The 27,983-nt window shown below is 35.3% G+C and overlaps 1 protein-coding gene across 2 annotated transcripts; it reads right to left on the bottom strand.

Moving 5' to 3' along the window:
* Window positions 1-29: 29 nt before the first annotated feature.
* Window positions 30-27,350, bottom strand: SLC6A14 (solute carrier family 6 member 14). Of its 2 annotated transcripts, XM_005227420.5 has the most exons (15): window positions 27,134-27,350; window positions 26,917-27,008; window positions 26,052-26,217; window positions 22,953-23,084; window positions 21,312-21,476; window positions 20,370-20,508; window positions 18,819-18,951; window positions 15,800-15,940; window positions 9,528-9,756; window positions 7,639-7,764; window positions 5,933-6,051; window positions 5,277-5,376; window positions 4,907-5,016; window positions 2,529-2,696; window positions 30-1,413 (listed from the first exon to the last, which is right to left on the bottom strand). In XM_005227420.5, exons 3-15 carry the CDS (start codon window positions 26,119-26,121, stop codon window positions 1,267-1,269), a joined length of 1,779 nt encoding a protein of 592 aa, XP_005227477.1. In that variant the 5' UTR covers window positions 26,122-26,217; window positions 26,917-27,008; window positions 27,134-27,350; the 3' UTR covers window positions 30-1,266.
* Between the last annotated feature and the right edge of the window lie 633 nt (window positions 27,351-27,983).

The raw sequence follows: 27,983 nt of genomic DNA, 5'->3' as shown, positions 1-27,983 counted from the left end.
AATCAAAAGGAAAAGGAATTTAAAATGTGTAGAATTTATAATGCTTAAATTTATTCTTTTATTCATCATTTGACAAGAACAAAAAGCAGTAGTATATGTGGTTCTTAAACATATTTTAAGAGTCACAGATTTCTTTTGATATTCTGATGAAAAATATGGACTCTTGCAGTAGAAAAAATGCATATACACATACATATAGAAAAATACTACATGTAATTTCAGCCTCATACAGTCTCTGAAGCCCATGTTAAGAACCTTAAGAATAACTGAAAAGTTTCTTACATAGTTTGGTAATCCTAGATTGTGATGTTAAACCAGTTGTAAATGATATATAATCAGTGTATAAATTTATTAATGATATGGTGTTTTCATTATCTTTTGTAAAGAGATTGGCACATAGGAATTTCTAACTTGGCTGCCCTCATTCTTGACAAGTTTCACAAGTTTATCTCCCATAAGTATGTAAATAAGTTATCACCTGTAAATAGTAACTTATTCAAGTAAAACAAAATCATTCTACTTATCTATTAACTATATATTACAATCATAAGATCTTAGATTTGATTGAAGCCATTTCCTCATTAGTATTTTGTTCTATGTTCTATTTGAAATTAGACTTCAGGGTGTATAATGAACTACTTTAAATTTTGTGAAACACAGTAGAAATTAGATGGGTCATGTATTTATTCCAACCATAACCTACAGAACACATTTTATGGGGAAAGAAATAATCAAAGCTTCTGGATTCCATATTCTAGATTTATCACTTACTGGCCATAGTTTTCTGTCTTATTTCACTATTTGTAAATAAAGAATATAACTACTAAGTTCACCTTTAAAAAGTGAACTATGAAGGCATGAAGTTTTTAGACATGAATCAAAGATATTAAGCAATAGTCTTCATATACATAGTTCATTTTTTCCTTATGTACATACATGTATGGCATTCCTAATTTTCAATTTTACCACTTTCTTTTAAATATATTTATTTTCCCCAGATTTATGGGAAAGAAACATTGTATGCTAAGAAATATAAGCAAATAGTATTTAAAAACTTTTATAATAGAAAATATAACTATTTTCTAAATAATCAGCTCAAAATAAAGCCTTCAGTATATTAGAAAAATATTGTAGTGATACAAAATTTTTATTGTGAAATAGAGGCAGCTATGTATGTATGAACAGATAGATAAATCACATTGCTAAACATTAGTAGTTTCACATTTTTGTATTACATTCCTGTTGAAATTATAAAGCTCATAGATCTCATTCTGGTTTTCTGCTGTCACTAATATTAGATATTTCATGGTTAGTCTCTTTTTTAGAATCTGACATGTTTTCATATCTTTCCCCACGATGTTTTTCCAAGTATGGCCCCCAGTTAGCAGCTGGTCTGCAGCAGGTTGCAATGCGCTGAGAAGCAAAAAAAAAAAAAAAAAAATTCATTATAGAGTGTTATGTCTTCTTGCTAACCAAAATGAAATAAGAACATAGAAAAGTAAAAACGTGATCATCTAAATTCTTAATTGTCTACAGAAAAAAATGATACTCAAATTTAACCGATTGTTAATAGAACTGTGTTAACTACAAAGCCAAAATAACTGAGTATGTAAATGAGCTAAAATGGAAGTGTGTGAACCCATTCAGGCAACAGTATCACTTCACATACTTTCATTGAATTTCTATCCTGGCTTTAGAGTAAGGGTTAAGTTAGGATCTAAACCAGTGTATGACTGGAAAGTTTCAAGAATCAAAGGGAAAAGCCATTCATCTAGATCCACTAAACACTGACCTAAATCTTGAATCCAGTCTGACTTCTGAGCCTACCTAGACATTGTCCTACTGAGATATAATCAACTCCATTCCCTTAGGCCTCCATGAAAGAGGGATAACTCAGGGTCTAGATTTGGTTCAAGGTAATATACCAGACTTACTCCAGTTTTAACATGCTATTATAGTATGTATTATAACCAGATGAAGTTTTAAAAGTGAAAATTATAAAGGAAAAAGGTCAGTTGCTTTGTGTCATCTCAGTTCAATTCAGTCTCTCAATCATGTCCAACTCTTTTGCAACCCTGTGTACTGTAACCTGCCAGGCTCTTCTATCCATAGGATTCTCCAGGCAAGAATACTGGAGTGGGTTGCCACTTCCTTCTCCAGGGGATCTTCCCGACCCAGGGATAAAACCCGCATTTCATGTCTCCTGCGTTGGCAGGTGGGTTCTTTACCCCTAGCATCAAGATACCATAACTTTTATGTGCTAAGCATTTTAATAGGGCCTGAGGATATGACAGCAATCAAGACAAGACCCCTTCTTAAAGAAGCTTATAGTCTAGTACATGGAGACACAAAAATATACATCTAGTATAATACAATGTTATACACATAGTAACAGATAAATTGTATCAGGTGTAAAAGTTACCTGAGGGGAAGAGTGATTAATTTGATCTCATGTTCAAAATCTCATATTAACCTTCATTTTGATAATACTTTATATTATAAAGTATAAATAATATTAACATGCTTACTTGAAAGATGTTTCCTTTAGCTTGAATTATGTTTATGATAGCCATGACTGGAATCCAGATAATGCAGAAAGTAATCATACACCAGCCTAGAGCAACTCCCCAGTTAGGGTATGGAATTTGACCATACTTAGGTCTACGAAACTGTATCACTGACCAGATCAAGATTGACTGTGAAAGTAAAATATGAAAAGAAAATGGTAAAAATTAGATTTTATTGCATTAATGGTTTTAGTTGTACAAATTATTAGCAGTTGTATTCCATTCCTTAGAAATAACTTATCAAAAACAATTAAGATGAAAATACATTCAAGGTGACTAAGATAATCAGGTAACTAGCCAGAAAATCAAATTCTAAATGAACAATCTAAATAACTTGTATTTGTCTTACAAAAATTAGCATTGATACAGATACTTGTACAACACGTATTTCAGTAAAATACTTTACCATAAAGTATATCTGTTGAAAGTAAAATAGTATCTGAAATTTATATTATTGAACTTTCACTTATAATAGCATGATTTTATTCTGTGCTGTCTGGAGGAGGAAATATGGCAACCCACTCCAGTGTTCTTGTTTGGAGAATTCCATGGACAGAGGAGCCTGGTGGCCTATAGTCCATGGGGTCGCAAAGAGTCGGACATGACTGAAGTGACTTAGCATGCATGCATTCTGTCCTGTAAGCTAGCCAGCATATCAGTTAGTTCAATGAGAATGTAAGATACATTTTAGTGAACATGCCTTGTGCCTTGCTTAGCAGTAGTTTCTATTTATTTCCCACTACACAGAGTACCCCTTACTCCACACCCAAAACATACAGGCAATTCACACATGGGTACATAGTTACCAAAGTACTTTCTTATTGGAAAAAAAAAAGATGTTTGGGTAACACAGTGAACCTTAAAGATTAAAACATTTTAAGGCCAAGTTTTTTAAAAAGTGTTTAAAAAAAAACCCTACTAGACTGTTGCAGCATTAAAACTAATTATATAGAAATCTGTAAAGCAAACAAAATGAAAAAAAATTCCTTTAATTTCATTATACTAAGTTTATTTCACAATTACCATAATTTCATGTAATTATAAGAGTGGATGAGGGATAGGAGTGTAATATGTATGACTTTATACAAAATAGATGATAATGTATATCATTTAATATATAATACCTTTGCATTTTAAAGTAAATCCAGTTGTCAAACCTAGAAATCAATGAAATTAGCTGGCTAAAATGTCTAGTTAGATTTTCTAAGTTGAGAAAGGGCTTATTTTATTATGGAAACTTGTCAAATGAGGAAAACAATATTTAGTAGCACTGTCAAAGCCAAATATTAAAAACACCCTCTAAAATAAAGTGTAGATCAAATTAACATAATACCCTTTTCTAGGGAAATCATTGAAGCATGGAGGCAATGAGAACCAAAACTCATCCTCAATAAAGTTTCCCCCTGCCCCACCCCCACCATTATCTCTAGCCCATAGTAATTTTCTGTCCCATGAAGTGTTTACTTGGCATTCAGCCTTTTACTGTCCTGAACTGTTATTTAAATTTATTTTTTGCGTTCCTTCAGCTCCTGCTGCTGCTGCTGCTGCTAAGTCGCTTCAGTTGTTTCCAACTCTGAGAGACCCCATAGAGGGCAGCCCACCAGGCTTCTCTGTCCCTGGGATTCTCCAGGCAAGAATACTGGAGTGGGTTGCCATTTCCTTCTCCAATGCATGCATGTGTGCTAAGTCGCTTCCGTCATGTCTGACTCTGTGCGACCCCATGGACAGCAGCCCTCCAGGCTCCTCTGTCCCCGGGATTCTCTAGGCAAGAATCCTGGAGTGGGTTGCCATGTCCTTCTCCCTTCAGCTCCTAAATCACACTAATTTTTAACATAAACTATTGCCTCTATTGACGCACGTGAGTTTTTGTAATTTCAGATACTACTTCCCATAAAAATATGCATTAATAACTGAGTGTTGTTCCTTAGCAGTTAGTATATTTAGATTGAATTCCTTGAAGGCAGAGACTGGGTCTTAAACAGAGAGGTTAAGAACATTGTAGGTGGCTCAGCATATTTTTTACGGAATGAGCAAATGACTGGTTTTTAAAAATTTATTGTATTGATAATTTTTAAGTATCTTGTCCTAGGTACTTTTTAGGATACCTTTAAGTCTCAAATAGTAAATGTTTAAGCCTATGGCCTCATAAATAATGCAACAAAGAAGGGTACTGTAATTTTAGCAACTTGTAGGCACCAGTCATGAAAAGTTGAAAATCATTGATTTTAAAATGATATTAATTTTCTTTATTGTATTTAATGTAAATAATTCAAGTTTACCTTACAAGTGTTTAAATATATATATTATTGATACCAGATTCATGGCATGTTAATACTTACCATTAAAAGGATAGGCGTAATGACAAACCAGCAAGTTCTCCACCATAGCCAGAATATCCACCTTTTTGCTCCAATCATCATTTCTATATCGTCAATAAACCTGTTCCCTCCTAAAAACAGCAATAAAGAGTGCATTCAGCCCTTACTCATACTTTCATTCATTAATCATTCTGGCTCTAAGTTGTCTTTCTATGTCTAAACATTTTCCTATACTATAGCAATGAAGCATATAATACCTTTAACTACATTTTATTCATAATAAATTTTTGCCCAGTATATTATACTTAATTATTATAGTAAACATAATGAAAAGGAATAAAACTAAGTCATTTTAATAAAATGTGTAGATCATTCTGTAGTCACTATTTACCATAAATCCAGACGACTCCTATTATTTCCAGTATAGCTGCAATCAAAATGCCCCATCCAGCACAGAAGTGGTCAATCAGATTAACCCAGTATATTCCAGCCTACCAAAAAAAAAACACGTCAGTTACTTTTAAATATAGTTTTAATTACTTTTATGATTGATGAGGTACTCAGATTGAATCTACTAATTTGATTTTAACATATGCTCCTTGGTTTCACCTCTGCCAAAATGTAAAAGGGAATGTTTCAAATGTAAACACAAATGGGCCTTTACATATCTCAAACAGGCTATACCTTTTATTCTATTATGAGTCCCTATTAAAAAAAATAAGCATTTAGAATAGTTGATTATAAAAATGAAAGGTAGTGTGCTCTTTTGTAGTTGCCAAGAAATATAGACTATATTACAGCCTACAAAAGTTAGAGCCTACAAAGTCTGTAACTTTATCGTACTTGGGGAAATTGTCCACTATTGGGCTCCCCCCACCAAATTATACATGCTATTGAAATTGTGTTATGATGGGGAAAGAATCTGGGTTAAAACTCAGAAAATCTTGAAGTCTATACTAAACATGCTCTTAAACCATGGCTTCCTCATTTAGATTATAAAGTACATTCCAACTAATATTTTGTCTATGGAAAAATACTGTAGTATACCTGAGTCACACAGATGAGGCCAAGGAAAAACAAAACCAAGCAGCAACCCAAAGTTATGGGAGCCCTCATTTTCTTCATCACTTTGGGAAATAAATCTTGAATTGTCGTGGTAATCGTTTCTTCAGAAGGAAAAAAAAATGACATGTCAACTCATTTGCCAATAATTTTAATCATAGAAATCAACTTCTATTAATCAAATTTACAAATATATGTTGAGAATATACTCTGGGCCCAACTTCTTGCTTTTAAAAATCCATAGGGTCCTTTCTCTTGGCAGTCACCACTCATCAGTTCTGATTAAAAAAAATCAAATACAGCTCTATTTGTTGTTTTTAGTCTGTTTTATAAGGTTTTTCATTGGTAGCAATTATAAGGTAATAGTTTCCCAAGGGCTGAAGAAGTTTGAAAGAGGGTTATAGGGAAGGAAGAATTTTAGTAGAACTTTTAAATAAGGTGAATTCACACGGCTACAGAAAGGCCTTCTAGGTTTAAGAAGTAAATATGTTCATGAAACAGGGTACTGGCTAAAAGTAGAAGGATATATGAGTAAAGGATTAAGAAACATGTTTGAAATTTTTGGAGGGCTTTGAAAGTCAACTGGAGGAGGCTGGGCTTTATCCTATAAATTATTAAAATGTTTTATGTAACAGTGTGATATGACAAAAACGGTTTCAGAATTTTTAGTTGTGTACCCTAGGGCAGGAGGAGAAGAGGACGACAGAAGGTGAGATGGTTGGATGGCATCACTGACTCAATGGACATGGACTCTGGGAGTTGGTGATGGAAAGGGAGGCCTGGCGTGCTGCGGTTCATGGGGTCTCAAAGAGTCAGATAGGACTGAGCGACTGAATTGAACTGAACCCTAGGGAAAATTCCTGTGTGTAAAGAGAACCATATATAAGACTAATTACTGCAGCAGTGCGTGTAACCACTACAATATTGTAATTAGCCTCCAATTAAATTAATTAAAAAAATTGGAAATAATCCAAATGCCCATAATTATGGTAGCAGATTGTGAATTAACTTGGTGACTCAGATGGTAAAGAATCTTCCTGCAATGCAGGAGATTCGGGTTCAATCCCTGGGTCGGGAAGAGCCCCTGGAGAAGTGAATGGCTACCCACTCCAGTATTCTTGCCTGGAGAATTCTATGGACAGAGGAGCCTGGCACGCTAAGTCCATGCACAGAGAGTAGCAAAGAGTTGGACATGATTGAGCAACTAACACATGTCTGTGTATCAACATGGATTCATAATACATATAGAAAGCAACTGTCAGAATGGTATGTATGCTATGAAACTTCACATTTATGTGAAAATTTAAAAATTTTATCTTATTTATGGATATATATATATACAATGTACACAAATAACATATATAATCCATGGTGACAGTTGCGTTCTAGGAAGGAAGAAATGTGAATTGTATTAGGCAAAGAAACATAAAGGACTTCAAATTTATCTGTAACAGTTTATTTTTATAAAAAAATGTCTGAAGCAAACATAAAATATTAATGTCTGTTCCTTTCAAGTATCTGATACATGAGTACATTGTATTTTTCCATATTTAAAATTTAAGTTAAAAAGAATTTTCAGAAAGATCATTCTTAGAGTAAAAGCTAGACAGGGGCAACAAGGGTAAGAAAATGATGTTTTGAAATAGAGTAAAATATGAGAGGGATATGTTAACATTGGGAGTATTACTTACCAATGGAAGCGAACTGAGAGTCAAGACCCAAAGTCAAAAGCATGAAAAAAAATAATACGGACCAAAATGGCCCACCTGGGAGTTGAGCTAAAGCTTCTGGATAGGCAATGAATGCCAAATCAAAACCTAGGAAAAATTAATGGAATTTTAATTTAAATTAAGTTAAAGAAAATTAAAGAAATTCACATATTTGAACATTTTTCAAAGTAAGATACTAGAAAAATCTCAATTTGGCAATCCAATGGATAATATACATTCTTTAGCAACTGTTTCACTATCACTTTTTAAAAGTGTTTATGTAGGTTGTTCTATAATATGATAATGTAAACGTGTTGTAAATTAAGCTAGTGAGATAAATTTTGTAAATGGTACATTTCTCACATAAGAAATCTTAACTACATCACTGATATTGGGCTGATTTTATTTTTTTTTAGTTAATGAAGAACAACTGTCTTAAACTCCAGTCAACTCTCTTTCCAATGTTTACCCAATATCACAATATGTAGTGTCATTTATTTTTTTCACTGTACATTTCACAGCTGTGTGGTGCCAACTTATTTTTTATTGAAGTATAATTGATTTACAACAATATTCTGTTAGTTTTGGTATACAACATAGTGATTCTGTATTTTTGCACATTATAGTGCATTATAGGTTATTACAAGATAACAGGTATAAATTTAGTGCTATTTAAATTATTATATGGACACCTGCAAGATTGTATGTAATAAAACTATAAATTGAATCTTATTTTCTATTTGATGTATGTTGCCTTTTTAGACACTTGTTAACATTTTTTAAATCATATTATATGATACTTAGTTTAAGTATTTTAAGTATCTCCAACCTCTCAGGGCACCGACCTAGGCGTCAGGAGAATTCGCTTCTAGCCTACGCTCTATCACTTCCTAATTTTTGATCTTCTGCAAGACATAACATTTCTATGCTCAGTCCCGTCCTCTGTAAATGAGAAGCTGAACACTACATGATCTCCAAAGTCCTTTCTAGTCCTTTCTATTCTCATTCATCAGTCTCTCCACCAAATGATACCAACAATAGGTAGAAATTTAGTAAGAAAAACTGACTTAAAAGAACCCTAGACTTCTGTTCCTAAGAGTCTTCAAAAGTGAAAGTGTTAGTTGCTCAGTTGTGTCTTTGCGACCCCATGGACTGTAGCCTGCCAGGCTCCTCTATCCACGGAATTCTCTGGGCAAGAATACTGGAGTGGGTAGCCAGTCCCTTCTCGAGAGGATCTTCCCCACCCAGGGATCGAACCTAGCTCTCTTGCATTGCAGGCGGATTCTTTACCGTCTGAGCCACCAAGCCGGATAATTAAGCATCTCTAGTTAATGTCTTTAAAGTTAAGACGTTCATTAATCAGATTCCTTTAAAGCTGGACACAGCTGTATACGCAAAGTCAGTTGGGTTTCAATCTATATGACATTTGTGCATTTTAAAAATTCAGATATAATAGTGTAATTGTACATGGATTAATTTTCATATATAGTTTCTCTCACATATTCATATATATATTAATACACATATGTATGTATATCTGTATGTATATTTATATACATACACGCAGATGAAGATAATGTAAAGTGCATAGCGTGATGCCTAATACTTGCAATTGTGCTGTAAGTAGTTCATATTAACAGTAGTTCATATTAAGCACTAAACAAAATTTGGAAAAAACTTTAAACAATTGTTCTGTAATATAGTCTTGTTTCTCAGATCATCTAAGAATTATTATATGATTAAAACAACCAAGTTATTTAAGATGAAATGAGAAAGAAAAAATACCCTAAATCTTGAGTGCTTTAATTGCTATAAAGTATATCAGTGTTTCTTAAATGAGCTATATACAAGCTATATATAGCATTACATACCTGATTTTACAACTTGTGTGACTTCCTTTCCAGATATATGAGCCATGTGTCCCAATATAGAAAAAATAGCAAATCCAGCGAACACACTAGTAAGGCAATTTGTCACACAAACTACAATGGCATCTGAGTAGCAGTTGTTATTGAACTTATTGTAAGATGATAAGGCAACCAGACCACCCCAGGCAACTGACAGAGAATAAAATATCTGTGTGGCAGCATCTTTCCAAACCTATAAAAGAAAATAATATTTTAAAACACACACTTAATTTTTCATTTGTATAAAATATTTCATATATACAAGTGAATAACTTATAAAAACAAAACAAACACCTAAATGCCCACTACTGAGCTTAAGAAATAAAATGTTGCTAGGCTATTAAATCCTACCTGTGCTCCTTCCTGATTATATCACACTTCCAACTTCAGTGGTAACTGCTATCCTGACTACTGTGTTTATCATTTCTCTGGTTTTCTTCACATTTTTACTATCCTAAACAATATGGCATTTAGCCTTGCATGTTTTTAAGTTTATATAAAAGTTATCTTAATGCATGTTAACTAATACAACCTGCATTTTCCATTCAGTAGTATATGAGATTTATCCATTATCAGTTTGAACCATATGAAATTTCAATTCAACTAAATATTGCCAAATTATTCTCTGAAGTGGTTGTATCAGTTTGCACTCCCACCAGATGGTATGAGAGTTCTCACTCCCCCACATCCTTGCTAACATCAGTCAGAATTTTGAATGCTGTCCAAACTAATGGCTGTGAAATGAGTGTTGATAACCTTAAATAATTTATAAGGCTTAGCATGTTTTTATTTGTTTATATTCTATAGTTTTTTTTTTCCTGTGAAATACCTGTTCACATATTTTGCCAGTGTTTTAGTTGGGTTATTTGCCTTATTTGACCTCTAGGAATTCTTTATGTAGTCAGATTCTAATCCTTTATCTGTTATATGTCTTAATTTTTTCTCCCAATTTGTGGCTTTTTCCCCCCTCTTAACATTGTGTCCTTTGATGAACCAAAGATTTTGTTTTAATGTAGCTGAAGGTATCTATCTTTGCTTTTATGTATTGTCCTTGATTTCTCTGACTGAAAGAAAGAATCCTTAGCCCAAGGTCATAAAGCTACTATCCTATATTTTCTTCTAAAAGACTTAGTTTTGCTCATATCCTTAAGTTCAATTCACCTGAAATTGAATTTAACGCATATTAATATAGAAATCCAAATACATTGTTTTCTAAATGAAATATCAATTGAAGATAATTGATATTATCCATTATATTATTTGGATATCAATTGTATCAATTGGATAGTCCATCCCTTTCCCATTGATCTGTATCCCCACCTCTGCCACATATGGGGTTCAATCCCTGGGTTGGGAAGATCCCCTGGAGAAGGAAATGGCAACCCACTCCAGTATTCTTGCCTGGAGAATCCCATGGATGGAGGAGCTTGGTGGGCTACAGTCCACGGGGTCACAAAGAGTCAGACAGGACTGAGTGACTTCACTTTGACTTTCAATCATCCAGTTCCCTCATTCCATGTTTTGATTAGAGCCCCATGCAGCTGGCCTTATCTCTTTAAGCAGTGCTCACACTCTTCATCTAATTCAACCCCTTCATCTTTCCCCCTTTCACAATTTACCCCTCCTATGTCTTTGCTAAAGGGCAATAATTAGTCTTAGAAACTAACCTAGGTAAATCCATCTTAATAGTGAAATTCTATAGATATAACAGTACTCTGAAGAAAAATCTAATTATGGAGACTTCAAATAATAGGGTTGGCATATAAGTAGGCAAAAGTGTATTTTTAGTCTATCTAGAAATATGATTGGTTAATGGAAGGCAGGGCATGTTAACATGGTGGCTTAACAGTTCTAGCTCTGGAATCAAACAGAATGAAGTCTAAACCCAATACCTCTCACTTTCATTGAATTTGATTTATTTTAACATTTTCAAGCCTGTTTCATCTGTAAAATGGAGATGATGATGATAATAATAGTAGTAATAAATATGTGTCCTAAGAATGATGTGAGAATTAAATGAGATAACATATGCAAAGCAATGGGATATTCAATGATAGCTATTATGTTTTTATGGAAAAGAAATATAAACTGATACTCAGTTTCATTTGTGGAAGTTAAAAACAATAATTTTCTCCTTGAAAGGTATGTAATCTATTTCCAATTTTAATAGAAATAAAGTTGTTAGGAGTAAATACATATTTACTATGTCTTCAGAATATAGCTTGATATTAAGTGATTATTAGGAGAAGGCAATGGCAACCCACTCCAGTACTCTTGCCTGGGAAATCCCATGGACAGAGGAGCCTGGTAGGCTACAGTCCATGGGGTCGTGAAGAGTCGGACTTGACTGAGCGACTTCACTTTCACGCACTGCAGAAGAAAATGACAACCCACTCCAGTATTATTGCCTGGAGAATCCCAGGGACGGGAGCCTAGTGGGCTGTCGTCTATGGGGTCGCACAGAGTTGGACACGACTGACTTGACTTAGCAGTAGCAGCAGCAGATGATTATTATACTAAATTGCTTTTATAATGGCAGGAAGCCAGTAGAAAGTAAAATGGATGGATAAATAGATCGGTAGATAGATGCATAGATAGACAGCTAGATCATGGTTATTTCACTTATACATTTAACAATTGGTTATATTTAAGTGGTGACTCAGCAGTAAAGAATCTGCCTGCCAGTGCAGGATATGCAAGAGACTCGGGTTCTATCCCTGGGTTGGGAAGATCCCCTGGAGAAGGAAATGGCAACCCACTCCAGTATTCTTGCCTGGGAAATCCCATGGACAGAAGAGCCTGGAGGACTACAGTCTATGGGGTCACACAGAGTCAGACATGACTTAGTGACTAAACAACAAGATAAGAAAATCATGTGAGGAATAAGATGCACTCATTTCTTAGGGAGTTTTACATATCAGGTTGGCTAACACAAATGAACTTTTTGGCCAACCCATATTAAGAGATGAACAACATGCTTATGTTAGTCTCTCAGCTGCTTTGACTTGATACATTATGCATGCATATGTGAGTGGGGTGAAGGGGTCTGGAGGTGGTGTGGCAGGTCTCAGTTGTGTAAGAATGCTGTGCATACCATGAATGATATAACTAGGCTGCCTAGTTCCAAACATACTTATCATCTCTATACCTACCCATCTCACAGCTATATAAAAGACTATTAGTTTAGGGACTGCTGCTGCTGCTGCTGCTAAGTCGCTTCAGTCGTGTCTGACTCTGTGCGACCCCAAAGATGGCAGCCCACCAGGCTTCTCTGTCCCTGGGATTCTCCAGGCAAGAATACTGGAGTGGGTTGCCATTTCCTTCTCCAAGTTTAGGGATTAGGAAATCTTAATTCAAGATGCACAAACAGGCGATGTAAATTTAACTAAATGTGAATCTTCCTGGGTCTCAACTTTTATCACTCTAAAATGAAGGAGTTAGTAAAACAATCACTGGAGACCCCTCTAGCTATCAATTTGTGTGGTTCTCTACTCCCCTAGAGATATCAATAAAGAAAAGGAAAAATACATACGTGTGATTGCATGCTTAGAATATAAATTGGAGAGGAATAAAAAACATCTAAGAAAAATTTTTCATTGCCAGCACTCCCAAAGAAGGGGTGAGGACAGTGTTTGTGTTGGGATGGGGAGGTAGGAGAATTAAACTGTATGTTTCATACAGAACTTTAGGCTTAGCTCTGATGTTTTAAAGATAATAGAGACACCAAAACACAGACCAGTATAAAATAGTCACATAAAAATTTCAGGATAGTCTCATGGAGCTATAAAGCCTAGGTTTCTGAGGCTTTAAAAGCCACTTAGAGGAATATCAAAGGAGCTTTTCCACTGTGCTCAAAGATATGAGGTTTAAAGAAAATGGAGGGTCCATTTCTTAGGAAAAATGCTGCATTCTACAATTATTTAGTATTATATAACAGAAATAATTAAAATACTTGTGTGCTCATTTATATAACAGTTTACCATTTCAAAGTATATTAACATATTTTATCTTGTTTAATAACCTAACAGAGAGAAGATGATGAATCCCAACTTCCATTTTATTTGTTTCTTATCCATCGTCAAAAATGGTCATCTAGTTGGGAAGAGATTAACAAACAAGGTTAAAAAATGTGAGGCCCGAGAAAAATGAAGAAATAAACAGTGGCCTTTGGATACATCAAAGTACGTTGATCTCCAACACATAAACAATAAAAGTTCATAGTTCGAAAATGATTTGGAGTCATCAATTTAGATCAATGATTTATTTTATTTTATTTTTTAACTGTACGATATTGTATCGGTTTTTGCATATATCAACATGAATCTGCCACCTAGATCAATGATTTAGAGTGATTTTTTGTGATTACTACTGAGTGAAAATGATTTGGACACACAGAAGGTAACCAAAGGCCAGAGACTGACCTCTCAATTTTCAAAAAGGTAAAGGATGGATTTCCATGACTAAAAATGGATAAATTTGACTTGGTTATCAGAAACATTCTACAAAAAATAATTAAATATCGATATTGTGAGTATTTAGAACATAGCAACTGCTGAAAGCATGAGTTCCACAAAGAATACCATAGCAAGCTAAAAACTAATATCCATTTTGGCTAATACTACTAATATGATATTATAGTGTTTCTTGATTTTAATATAATATTGTGGGATTTTGCCTGACCAGAAGCTTAATGTATTCTAAGAATGTGACATGTTACATTCTAAGTGAAAGTGTTATTAGGCTGTATCAATAGAAGGAAAGTCAATGGAGTATACTTACTGGCAGTGCCCTCTGCAGTTAAAATTGTAAAAGATTTTATGTACATATGATACACATAGCCATTATCTGAAGACAGACTAATATTAAAAGGGGTTACCAATTCATATTCACAGCACATATTTATGTGTCTAGTATACAAGTAACAGTTTTGTTTATGGAATTTTTCATTTCAAATTTATGTTTTAACTTCAGAATATTAACTTTTTTTTTTCTATTTTTTTTAAATTTTATTTTATTTTTAAAACTTTACAATATTGTATTAGTTTTGCCAAACATCAAAATGAATCTGCCACAGGCATACCTGTGCTCCCCATCCTGAACCCTCCTCCCCCCTCCCTCCCCATACCCTCCCTCTGGGTCATCCCAGTGCACCAGCCCCAAGCATCCAGTATCATGCATCGAACCTGGACTGGCGACTCGTTTCATACATGATATTATACATGTTTCAATGCCATTCTCCCAAATCTCCCCACCCTCTCCCTCTCCCACAGAGTCCATAAGACTGTTCTATACATCAGTGTTTCTTTTGCTGTCTTGTACACAGGGTTATTGTTACCATCTTTCTAAATTCCATATATATGCGTTAGTATACTGTATTGGTGTTTTTCTTTCTGGCTTACTTCACTGTGTATAATAGGTTCCAGTTTCATCCACCTCATTAGAACTGATTCAAATGTATTCTTTTTAATGGCTGAGTAATACTCCATTGTGTATATGTACCACTGCTTTCTTATCCATTCATCTGCTGATGGGCATCTAGGTTGCTTCCATGTCCTGGCTATTATAAACAGTGCTGCGATGAACCAATGTTCATCGCAGAATATTAACTTTTGAAGACAAAGTTTATATTAGACGATTAAACCATCAACTGTAATCTTTAAATCTACTGCACGTTTATCTGATAAGTCACATGCATGCTAAATCACTTCAGTCGTGTCTCACTCTTTGCAACCTCATGAACTGTAGCCCACCAGGCTCCTCTGTCCATGGGATTCTTCAGGCAAGAATACTGGAGTGGGTTGCCCCTTCTCCAGGGGATCTTCCCCACCCAGGGACTGAACTCACGTCTCTTATGTCTCCTGTATTGGCGGGCAGGTTCATTACCACTAGTGCCACCTGGGAAGCCCTGGTCATCAATTTGTGGGTATTCATGCATGAAATATGCTTTTTCAGATTAAGAAGCCCCAAATCCTTTTGGTCAAATAGGATCAGTTTCGAAAAAATGACTTTGAAAATCCTGTTGCTAAAAATGACAGTCTCACTTCCAATAAGACACTATTAGTGTCATGTTAAACACTTAAAATCAGGCATCCTAGTGGACAGAAACATTAATAAATTTAACTCCATATTCTTTTACAAGCTATTACATTACAAGACTCTAGGTAATCAAAGATTTTCAGTATTGACTTTATCTAAGGTTTACCTCCTTAGATAATGTGAAATCCAAATTGTCTTACCTCAGCATCCTTAAGTTTTGCAAAATTTGACTGTGCTCCAATATAGTATGAAATGCCTTTTGATGCACCTTCCAGAGTTGCCCCTCGAATCACCAGGATGAGTAGGACAACATAGGGGAAAAGAGCTGTAAAATACACCACCTACCAAGAACAACCAAAAGTTATTATTTTTAAAACTCATGGTATATAATTATATACAAAGTTACTAGCCAGTTGAAATATTTAGCCTATTAATGTCTGATAATACTAATACCAAAGTTGGCATAATTTCCTCTTTCTCTGTTTACCACTCTTTGAATGATCCACTTTCAAAACACTCTGATGTATGTGGCAATGTTTCCCAGGTTTATGTTGTAAATAAAGACTATTTCAGCAATGGTTATTTGAAATCCAGATGAAGTGCTTTCCTAAATGTATCCTAATAAATGTTGGTAATTTCATCTCTGGTTCCTCTGCCTTTTCCAAATTCAGCTTGTAAATCTAGAAGTTCAAAGTACCAAACAGTTGCGTTCATTTCACATACTAGCAAGGTAATATTAAAAATCCGTCAAGCTATCCTTCAACAGTACATGAACCAAGAACTTCCAGATGTACAAGCTGGATTTAGAAAAGGCAGAGGAACCAGAAAAAAATTGCCAACATCTATTGCATAATAGTAAAAGCAAGGGAATGCAAGAAAAATTATCTGCTTCCCTGACTACACTAAAGCCTTTGACTGTGTGGATCACATAAAATTGTGGAAAACTCTTAAAGAGATGAAATACTAGGCCACATTACCTGCCTCCTGATAAACCTGTATGCAGGTCAAGAAACAACAGCACCAGACATGGAACAACGGACTGGTTCAAAATTGGGAAAGGAGTACATCAAGGCTGTATATTGTCACTCTGCTTATTTAACTTCTATGCAGGGTACATCATGCAAAATGCCAGGCTGGATGAAGTACAAGCTGGAATCAAGATTGACTGAAGAAATATCAACAACCTCAGATATGCAGATGATACCACTCTAATGGCAGAAAAGTGAAGAGGAACTGAACAGCCTCTTGAGGAAAGTGAAAGAGAAGTGTGAAAAAGCTGGCTTAAAACTCAACGTTCAAAAAGTGAAGATCATGGCATCCAGTCCCATCACTTCATGGCAAATAGATGGGATAAAAGTGGAAACAGTGTCAGATTTTATCATCTTGGGCTCCAAAATCACTGTGGATGGTGCCTGCAGCCATGAAATTAAAAGATGTTTGCTCTTTGGAAGAAAAGCTATGACAAACCTAGACAGCGAATTCAAAAGCAGAGACGTCACTTTGCGGACAAAGGTCTGTCTAGTCAAAGCTATGCTTTTTCCAGTAGTCATGTATGGATGTGAGACTTGAACCACAAAGAAAGCTGAACATGAAGAACTGATGATTTTGAATTGTGGACTTTTAAGAGTCCCTTGGACAGCAAGGAGATCAAACCAGTCAATCCTAAAGGAAATCAACCCTGAATATTCATTGGAAGAACTGATACTGAAGCTGAAGCTCCAATATTTTGGTCACCTGATGCAAAAAGCCAACTCATTGGAAAAGACCCTGATGCTGGGAAAGATTGAGGGGAGGAGGTGAAGCGGGCAACAAAGGATAAAATGGTGGATGGCATCACTGACTCAATGGACATGAATTTGAGCAAATTCCAGGAGATAGTGAAGAACAGGGAAACCTGGTGTGCTGGTCAATGGGGTCACAAAAAGTCAGACACAACTTGGTGACTAAACAACAAATGTCTGATAGTGAAAATCACCTCTTGGTAAATTAGTGCATTAAGGTGGGAAGGAAAATGATTTTAAAGTAGTTTAAAAAGTAAACTTTTAACTGCAGTGGTTAGTCTCTGTTCAAATCCTGTGAAAGTTTTTAAAGTGAGTACTGGACACTTGATATTATTATCCTTAAAGCTACCATTAAAAGTGTTTGAGAGCACACATATATACATGTGAACTGCTTGTATCCTAGATAACACATGGTTCCAGATGAACAGACTGCCTTTGAGGCTAGCTTTTCATTAATGTGGATAATTTCTTTGCTCCATAGATTTCCTATGTTTGGTAATATACCCAAGGAGATGATTTAAACAAACCATCCCAAGACCAGTAAAAATTAATTGCCTGGGTAAATGGAATTTCATGGATTTTTCAATATTAACATCAAAAATCAACCAAGGGTTTAAAAAATGTACAATCGCAACACTGTTTTGGAAAATTTCCACTGAATTTGTGATGTTCCTGGTATTTTTGTGATCTAACAGTATGTCCATTACAATGTAACAGTAACTGTGCTAGATATTGTACCAGGAACACAAAGATAGTATCCACAGTTATTCTTGTTCTCTGTCCTTATGAAAATTTCAGTCTGGTAGTTACAAACACACACATGTTTATTTTTCTGGGTATTGTACAGCTGCTCACAGAGAAAATTTCATGTTCTCTGATATTGCCACAGTGCTCTCTGAAAGTTTAAAAATAAAACAATGACATAGGAAATGTTTTTCAGAAGAGGACTTTCTGCTGAGAGAGGGTTCTGAGTCAATTTTGGCAAGCTTTAAGAGAACACTTGTATAGCTTTATTTTTTTCTTTCTCTCTACAACAATGGAATAATGGGAATGCTGACACTATTACCCTATATAACATATATAACAGGGATCTAGACTTTCCAAACCAAAAATTGTAACATATAATTCCACTCAAGATGCTTCTTTATTATAATAGGATGGAAATTTTAAAAATATACTCCCAGAATGCTGTATCAGCTAGAAGGGTCCAAGTTTAGAGAAATCACACACATCTAGTACTAATTTTTGCTAGTTTTATTTTTAACAATAGCAGTGTTGTTATGTATTTTCTTAGAGTGAGGCTGCCTACTTAGAAAGCTCTTCACACATTCGAAGGATCTCATGATAGAAAAGAACATGCATTTGATACTACTTGGCATTGAACTACAATGAAATTGGAAAACAGCAACATCACTGTCTAAGGTGTTTTCTAAATTACCTTTCCAGAAGACTTTATTCCTTTAAATAATGCTGCTCCGACTATGAGCCAAGCCAGAAGAAGACAAAGTGCTAAATACCAAACAATGACTCCAGTCTCATCCAGTCCACTTGACCGTTGGAGTGCCACTTTACTGAAAACACAGATGTCCTTTGATTAACACACAATCATTCATCTTAATACATGGAATTTTGTAATACCTTTCATACAGGGGAAGCTTCATGAGTATTTTACTAATACTCATACTAATTCATATTTATTCATATTAATACTAATATTAATTAGTATTTATTAATGTTAATATGACATCAATGTCATATGAGCCTTTTACTGATACAGTTGTATGGAGGGGCAAAAATAATTCAGTGATAAGTCAGGCTCAAAACTTTCTGGTTAACTGCAGCCAATTCAAAATTTCAAATCATAGAATAAAAGATCCACTCATTCCTTTAGCTCCGATTTTCCCCTAAAATTTCAAAGCTCCTCTATGGAAAAAAATTAACATCAGATTATTTTACTCATTATGGTATTTTTTTCTCAAGTTAAAATGACAGAGAAGACATTTTAAATTGTATTAAATATTTTTGTATTCATCATAGTGTTAGTCACTCAGTCGTGTCTGACTCTTTGAAACCCCATGGACTGTAGCCCATCAGTTTCCTCTGTTCATGCGATTTTCCAGGCAAGAATACTGGAGTGGGTTGCCATTCCTTTCTCCAGCAGATCTTCCCGACCCAGGGATTGAACGTAGACCCAGGGATCAAACCCAAGTCTCCAGCATTGCAGGCAGATTCTTTACCACCTGACCCAGGGAAGCTCTAATTCATCATACTTGTTGTTATTATCAAAGCTAAATGGTCCCATTATTTATACCTTTTTCAAAGGCTTTCTGGAAAATTCCATGATTTCCACTAGGGACATATATAGATATAGGATTTTACTTCTTAGCTTGATGTTTAGAACATTTCAGGGGCCAAATTTTAAAAGGGTCACACAGAGCAGTAACATGGAGATGAGGAAGATTTCATTACAGCAGTAGTCAAAGAAGTTATATAAGGGTAAAGGGCAGGTATACAGTAAGGAGATTAGAGATCATTTAAAATTAATAAAAGCAAATATAACCCCAAACATCTATTTTGTCATATAACGACAACTATAAACAAAATGAATAATGAAGAATTTCAGCCTTAAATAGCAATTCTGCCCCTAGTATTATTCATCACCCAACTGTTTATCATTAGAACTTGCTCATTATAGTCTAAAATTTGCATATTTTTCTTCAAAGCAATGCCCTAACTTATAGATAATAAGCACTATATAAATCATCACTGACGACCTTGTGCCCATTTAATAACTAACTTATGAATGACAATCTATTAGCTATGGGCTAATTTTGCAGGCTACTACTATTCACACAGGATAAACATTTGAGTCAAATGAAGTATAATTTGCTCTTATACGAGTTAAGAAAGGAGCTGATCAATATTTTATTTTATTTATAAAAAACTTTACTAACATCTGCTTAGGATGTAGATAATGTACTGTACTCACTTCCAATACTGTTCACTGGGAAGCTGTCCTGTCTGATAAACTTCACTTCCATTGATGCAGGTAAGATTGTTGGCGTCTACCCAGCTTTTATTCGCTTGAAAGATTTCATTTATGCTTATACTCACATTACAATGTGTCACTAAAATTAGAAAACAAGAATACACACAGACATGTACTTAGTTTTAGACGAGTGCTTTCCTGGAAATAAATTTTAAATGGTGAAATACTTAAGGTACTGTCTAAATTCTTATTTAGTGAATGTGGAGTAGAAATTTCACAAATGGAATAAGCCATGCACACTCAGCAACTTAAATTTTCTCTACTACTAAGCTGAGGGTGAGTATGAAAATATCTGCCCTTTTAAACTATGTATTTTTATATTTACAGTTTATTTACAGTAACAACAGCTATAGAGTAATAGTCATTTCAATTGGGATTCAGTACTCTAGGGAAATTTTCATATGTGGACTTATTTAACCTATATAAATAAATGACACCTTTAAATTCCTAAGAAGTGTTAAATCTGTATCAATTTATTCTCCAATATACACAGCCAATCCCAGTGGTAATAGTCTACAATATTGATGCTACATTATTCCAAAGACTAGCAATACTCACCATCTCCTGAACACTACTATGTATCATAAACAGTGATTTTCTCTCTTACCACTTTCCCATTTTCTTCCTTGTCTACCACTGACAACCTAGGTCTGCAAGAAGTACTCCAAGTAGTGGTTTAGCTTTACTGGCTGCCCTCAGAAATTAACATATTGCATTAATCAACTTTCACATTATACATGACTTATTCTGATTTCATCAGTAACCTGTGGCTCACTTAAAGTTGAACCTAAATTTGTTAGGAAATGATTTAGGCCTTTAATCTTGTTAGAAAATATAAAAGAATGAATGATTCAGAGTTAACAATAAATAAATGAATTTTACCGAAAGGTGATCTGCTACAGTTTCCATCAGCCCAACTGATGGAACATTTTGACCATGGTAGTTCACGTTGAAAAGAAGCAAACAGGTAGTAAAGACTATAGGCAATTATGACATTATAATAGATTGTCACAAAAAGGGATATCAGGACCATTGTAATCCCCACACCTGGAAAAGAGAACAATTAAAAACATAAGTACTGTGGTGGATTCATTTTGATATTTGGCAAAACTAATACAATTATGTAAAGTTTAAAAATAAAATAAAATTAAAAAAATAAGTGAAATTTCTTTTGCTAATTCATACAGCTGCATTCTCAATTTCCACAAAATCTATTTTAAACTGAGAAAACTGTTTCAATGTTTTCTCTTTATTGGAGGCGTGGGAGACAGTACTGTTGTCTGAATAGCTTCTCAAAATTATTTTGATGATTGATTTTTTAGACAGATTTTGAGTTGATCAGGAAAAGGTGCTAAGATTAAAGATCTATATTAAGCCACTGAATTCACATAAAGAAAAGCCATGTTCTTTACTCATTCTTATTAAGTCTGTAAATTCTTGTCAGAGTGGGTACTATTAAAAAAAAAAAATTTCAAAGCTCATATCCTATCGATTCAGTGACCAATACTCCCATCTTCATCTATACACCAGCATTTTGACAAGTAGAAGATAAAGCCTCTGAAAGAATGTCCTAAGGGGAAATGTACAGCATTTCTACAAGGTGTGTAAAGAAAATTCAGTAAATTGTAATTATCTGAATTTAAACTTCTGAAATTTCTTTAACTCTCTAGTTTGAAAATGCAGCTTAGCACACTGAATATCACTTCTATGCTAAGACTAACTTTTGAGGTAGCTTCCTTAATATTCCAGCATAATAGTCTCTTCACCTCACTATAAGTGTATTTTTGATGTTACATTGAAACTTTTACAGGTAGCTTTCAGCAGCTAGCACGTACCAAAAATGATATATAATCTTCAAACAGAAAGGCTGTTTAATGTTTAATAACAATCAAAGCATTTAAAAAAAAATGTTCCCAGTGTCCTATTTCCATTAGGATCATCCAAGAAAAAAATAGTGACCTGCCCTTCAACTTTCCTGAATGAGGCATTGTAAAAGATAGGCAAAAGCAACATGACAGAGACCGCATACGGAGTAGAAGAAAAGGCAGAGCCATAAAGTTAACACACAAGACTGTTTGCCAAGAGAATTCAAAAGGTGAAAATAAAACAACTTCCTCATATCCTTCTTAACCCCAACAATATCTGCAGCCCAAGATAAAGAGAAATACATATTAACATTTGATTTCTAAATTTGATGGTGGCAAATAAAAAAACAATGTATGTCTCTGACTTTGAAAGTTAGTTGCTCAGTTGTGTCCAATTCTTTGCTGCCTCATGGACTGTATAGACCACCAGGCTCCTCTGTCCATGGATTTCCCAGGCAAGAATACTGGAGTGGGTGCCATTTCCTCCTCCAGGGGATTTTCCTGACCCAGGGATCAAACCTGTGTTTCCTGCATTGCAGGCAGTTTCTTTACTACCTGGGCCATCATGTCCAAATGTTAAATGCTTTCCTCCACGCAGTGAGGACAGCTACATGCAGAAACAAACCAATAAGCATAAGGAAAACATTTTAATACCAACCTTGAAACAATGGAAGAATCCTCCAAACTGAAACTGGACCTAAGCTAGAAAATTGTCCCATGGAGCACTCTAAGAAGAACAAAGGTAAACCAGCCAGGGCTAGCATAATCACATATGGTATTAAGAAGGCACCTAGAAAAGGCAAAAAAAAGAACCAAAGTACTATTATATGCCCAAATCTTGATGGCACTTTGACAACCAACCCAACATTTTGAAAGCAGTCTGATATAGTGGAGTCAGAGAGAACTGAATCTGGGCTTCAAATCTGTAAGAAAGTTGTTGGTTTTCTAAACCTTGGATTCCTCATCCATGAAATGGGGATGCTGGTATTACCTAATGAGGTTGTTGTGATTATTAAAAACAATAACCCATAAAAAGCAATTCAAAGAAGTTGAATGATCATAGGCTTTGGAGACAGATAGACCGAGGTTTATATCCTGGCTTCACCATGTACTAGTTATGTGACCTGGGGCAGTTTATCTAACCTCTCAATCTTGGGTTCCTCATAAATGGGAAGAGCAATGCCAAGTCATCAGTTTGTGGTAAGGATTTAATCACAGAGCCTATGTGAAAACACTTCACAAAATAGGCAGGCATATAGTGTATGTTCAAAGCTAGTTTCCCTCCTCTCTCCTTAAAAACTAACAAAAACAATCTGCTTTTAAGGCTTAGGGTTTAAATGTTAAATGTGGTTCAAAGTAGAAGCTATTGCAGTTAAGTTCATTATTCTCCAAATAGTCATGTGTCTTCACTCAATGTTAAAGAAACATTATTTTTGGTATAAGAATCTTGAACCCTTGAGATGCACTCAGAATTAACATTCAATTTCATAAGGACTAATATTCCTACATTTAGATTATTCAGTCCCATTTTTGTTGGTTTTGTTGTTGTTGTTGTTGTTAAACCTTTTATTATTTTACGTTTATCCTGTCTACTTTTAGGGAATACAATTCATTAAAACTTTGACCAGAATTTTGGTAGAAACGGGGACAGAATATTAAATTTGTTGTTTAAGTATTCTAGAAGTCTTAAATTAACAGTGTTTAATAAGAAAATGTGGAATAAGTGAGTAAAATAGACTTTGGGTTGGATTATGTACATTTTTTTCTTCATATGGTTTTCCCATTATGATACTATAACACCATACCTGGGCATTACATTTTTTTCTAACCCTAAAAATATATTTTACTAAAAATAAGAAGACAATAAAGTACTTGTTACATGCAAGTCACTAGTCACCAGAGCATAAGGACAAATATGTTTTTACAGATGTTGCAATGTACATACCATCATTACTATGACTAATAGAAGTTTAATTCCCACCAATGGTAAATATGAAGAAAAAGTAATACAAAATATCTGTTTGAAAAACAATATGCAATATTTTGCCAGCCCAGTGTAAACAGGTTTGTAGACACACACAAAAATCAATTTTCCTCAGTGTTATCAATGGCTTTTCACCCATTATATTATTTCATTATTAATAACAACCATAACTGGTAGATTAGCAATACAAAGTTCACACTACTGACCTAGACCCTAAGGTAGTCTGATACTTCTCTTTCTTATAGTGTTAAAAAGCATCTAAAGATAAAAATGATTCCAGATTTTAGCAACAGTCTTTTAAGCCTGACCATAAGTTTAAATCTAATCTATTAACTTTTGACAAATTTGAATTTCGTGTTCCTGTTCTACCCTTGGGCAAAAAAGAGAAGCAACTGAGAGAGAATAGATCATCCACTACTCAAATGATGTGATCTTTTAAAAATGAGAGCCAATATGATAAGCTAATTTTTAGAGGAAACAGTGAGAGAGGTAATAGCATACAATAAAATAATGCCATTTTGTTTCAGCTAAGTTTAAAATTTCTATATTAAACCTAGTTTGATATAGTTCCTAGAAATCTATAGTAAGTACTGGCCCTTTATGACATCAACTCCCAGGGTATTTCTTAATTTAAACCTGAACATAAGGGGCTGAAAAGGAACCTGAATGCTTTTCTCAACTACACTGAACTTAGGACATATGATTCCTGACTCATCTTCCAGCTCAAATGTATACTAAACTCTTGATTAAACAATGTTGGCTCTAGTTGGTAATTTATGTTGGTAATTTATGGACCAACACTTAAAGTGTTTGATAAACAGAGCTCCTTTCTTAAATCTTTGAAGGGCAATATGAATGTTTTAATATAACCAATTAATAAGGAATGTAAGATTGAAATATCGCCACACAAAATCCTATTGTACCAAGAAAAATAATTACAGTGGCATAGTTTCACTGGTATCCAATTTTGAAATATAAGGGAATGTCACCTCTACACTTCTAATAGGACTTGTAATTACAAGTAAATAAATATGGTGTAAGTGAAAAGTTGTTTCAACATTACTAGAGGATTATGCAATTCATTCTGTTTCCTTTTGGGTGTCACTTCAGAGTTATTTTTTTCTCCTTGTTCTAATTGAGTCTTCTTTAGTGATCTATGAGGTATAAACCATATTGTTTTACAGAAATTAAACACCTAGCCTTGAATTAAATTCTATTGCATTTTAGAAGGATCTTCTACCTGGTCAATCCAATTTGGAATATATGTAACTGATATTGCAGCTTAACGTACAAAACCTTTAATTACCTTTTAATCAACTCTTTCCAAACTTAAGTTTCCAAAATGTAATGCCTTATTTTATTTAAGCAAATGATTTATTTGAATTTCCTATTAGAATGAGAATTCCCTGCCTTTTACTTAGATTCAGCAATAAATTAGGCAAAACACAACTTGAGTCTGAATACATTATTATAGGAACATGTATAAATTAAGAAGAGTAAGTCATATGAAGATTGTTTGGGATTTCAAATGAGAAATCAGAAGTGCTAAATACGCAACTTTTATCAAGTTTATATCTGAAGATCTTATGAAACCAGCTTTCCAACTTGAGCTAGAAAACCATGGTCTAATAATAAAATGAAGTATGCTCATTTCCCATCCTCCCACTAACCCATATTATCATATACCTTTCCTTAGGTCTTAAATATCATCAGAGGCCATAGAGCACCTCCCTTAAAACTGAAGGGGAAATAAATTGGGGCAGCGGGTAGTACCTCCGCCATTGTTGTAGGTCAAATAGGGGAATCGCCACACGTTCCCCAGTCCCACTGCATATCCAACCATAGATAAAAGGTAATCTGATTTTTTGGACCAGTTACCACGCTCCTGATTCTCATCATTTTCATTAACATGAAGATTCTCGGGTGCAACCTCAGCATTCTAGAAAAAGAAAAATATCATCAGCTTATTTTTCTATTAAAAATTACACAGAAGCATAATTTCAAAAATTCATAGAGTGACAGTGAGAGAGAGAAAGACATACAGAGGCAGGCAGGCAGAGACAGAGAGAAACAAACCCTGAAAAACATAGCCAAAGAGAACGTTTTCCAAAGCTAGTGACACCTCTGTGCATGACTGCTTTTAAAATGAAAAAACCTCTGTAGGTGGATATTTTTACTAGTTCTTTGGGTTATGTCATCCAAATTTTAGTGAAAAGGTTCCATGTGGCACCCAGTATAAAAGGCAAATGAAGATGGCCAAATAAAATTTCAAGTACAAATGTCTTAAAGATGAATTAGGTGAAATCAATACTCTTGAAATTGGAGGAGCTCTTTGAAAAACAGGTTCAAATATAGTTTCTGCTTTTAAAAAAATTCATAGACTCTTTTTCATGCTGGCTAGTTTTGGTGTTTGGAGCTGTCAGGGAAGTTTGAGTTCCTTTCCAGAATAAAACCAGTGCTTTTCTGAAAGCCACAAAATAATATTCAGACAAATTCTCATGTCCCATCAGGTGGAACAGCACTCTCTCCACTTCAGAGAAGAGGGAAGGGTTCCCTCAGGTCAGGTTATTTTCTTATTTCCCTCTAACCTATGGACACAGTTCAGAGAGGGACAGAACACAGAAAGTGGTGGGCATACCCAAGGCAGAAGATGAGGCGACCATAAGTCTTCTCGCTACCAGAGTAAGAGCTGTCCTGTTTCCTCTCCTCTATGGGGACATCTCAGTCACACTTGAAGGCAGTTGAACAGAAATGTGGTAAACGGAATAGTCAAAGAGAGCAAAAGCTGAGATTTGCCTCTCCTTAAGTTTTCCCTTCCCAAGCCCTCCACAGGTCCGCAGCTCACAGACTCCTACCTCCTTCCTTCTGCACTTGAAGAAGCTCAGACACTTCAACTTGTCCATGGTTCACTGGCTCCCTGGGCTGCTCTGCCTGTCTCTCAGTCTGGCCGAGCTTGACTGGTGACGGATACACACTCCCCAGTCACTAGCTGCCAGAGTGAGCCACCTTGCCCAGGGGTGGGACCATTTATGGAGGGAAGCTCCCTCCTCCCCCGCCTGGTTGCCCTGTCATGTCAATTACCGGAAGGGACTAAAGTGAGGCTCCGGTTTTTCCCCAGGTAAGCTGGCATGTAGCAATCCCCTGCCCCGGCCCCGGGAAAGGGCTGGGCTGTGAGAGAGTGGAGCAGTCGGAGCAGAGATGACTGATAGCCTTTGACTCAGAGCCTGGCAGCTGCCTTTGCAGTCTCTCCTCCTTTCCTGGGTTCCCTGCTTCCTTGTAACCTCTCAGTCTGGTCTCTGTCCTGGGGCCAAGTGCTGATCTCTACCAGTGCTTGAGGCAGAGAAGGACATGGTCTGTGAGGTTCATTCCATTCCCCAAGATTCTCCTTAACAGACTGTACTGTCCTGGGCTCTGGGATTTCCCAAAGTTTTGCCCTTCACTAGAAAGCACTTGATCCCCTGGGGCAAACACTGCTCCCAGAGAGGAAAGCTCGTGAATTGGGCACCTTGAAAAGCAGCCAGTTGAGATAAGATTACTCAGCTGGCTCTACCTGAAAAGAGCAACTTTGAGCCTGTGTCTGAAGTGCCTTTCTCAGCCTTCAGGACAGTGTTGCCCTTTACAGGGAATGCTTTGTGTAAATTTCAAAGAGGCCAAACAAAAACAAATTATTGAGCAGGTTTATGGGAAATTCTAACCCTAACAAAG

Source organism: Bos taurus, chromosome X (assembly GCF_002263795.3).
Source record: "Bos taurus isolate L1 Dominette 01449 registration number 42190680 breed Hereford chromosome X, ARS-UCD2.0, whole genome shotgun sequence".
Lineage (NCBI taxonomy): Eukaryota > Metazoa > Chordata > Mammalia > Artiodactyla > Bovidae > Bos > Bos taurus.
This window is presented reverse-complemented; position numbering and strand designations above follow the sequence as displayed.

Bases quoted from the DNA above. Each gene is read 5' to 3' on its own strand.
- SLC6A14 (XM_005227420.5), bottom strand. From the start codon at position 26,121: ATGGTTGGATATGCAGTGGGACTGGGGAACGTGTGGCGATTCCCCTAT. The intron at 6,052-7,638 runs GTAAGTAATACT...TTCCTTCTGAAG, and splicing joins CTCTCAGTTCGCTTCCATTG to AAACGATTACCACGACAATT. The intron at 1,414-2,528 runs GTAAGCATGTTA...TTTGCTTCTCAG, and splicing joins CTAAAGGAAACATCTTTCAA to CGCATTGCAACCTGCTGCAG.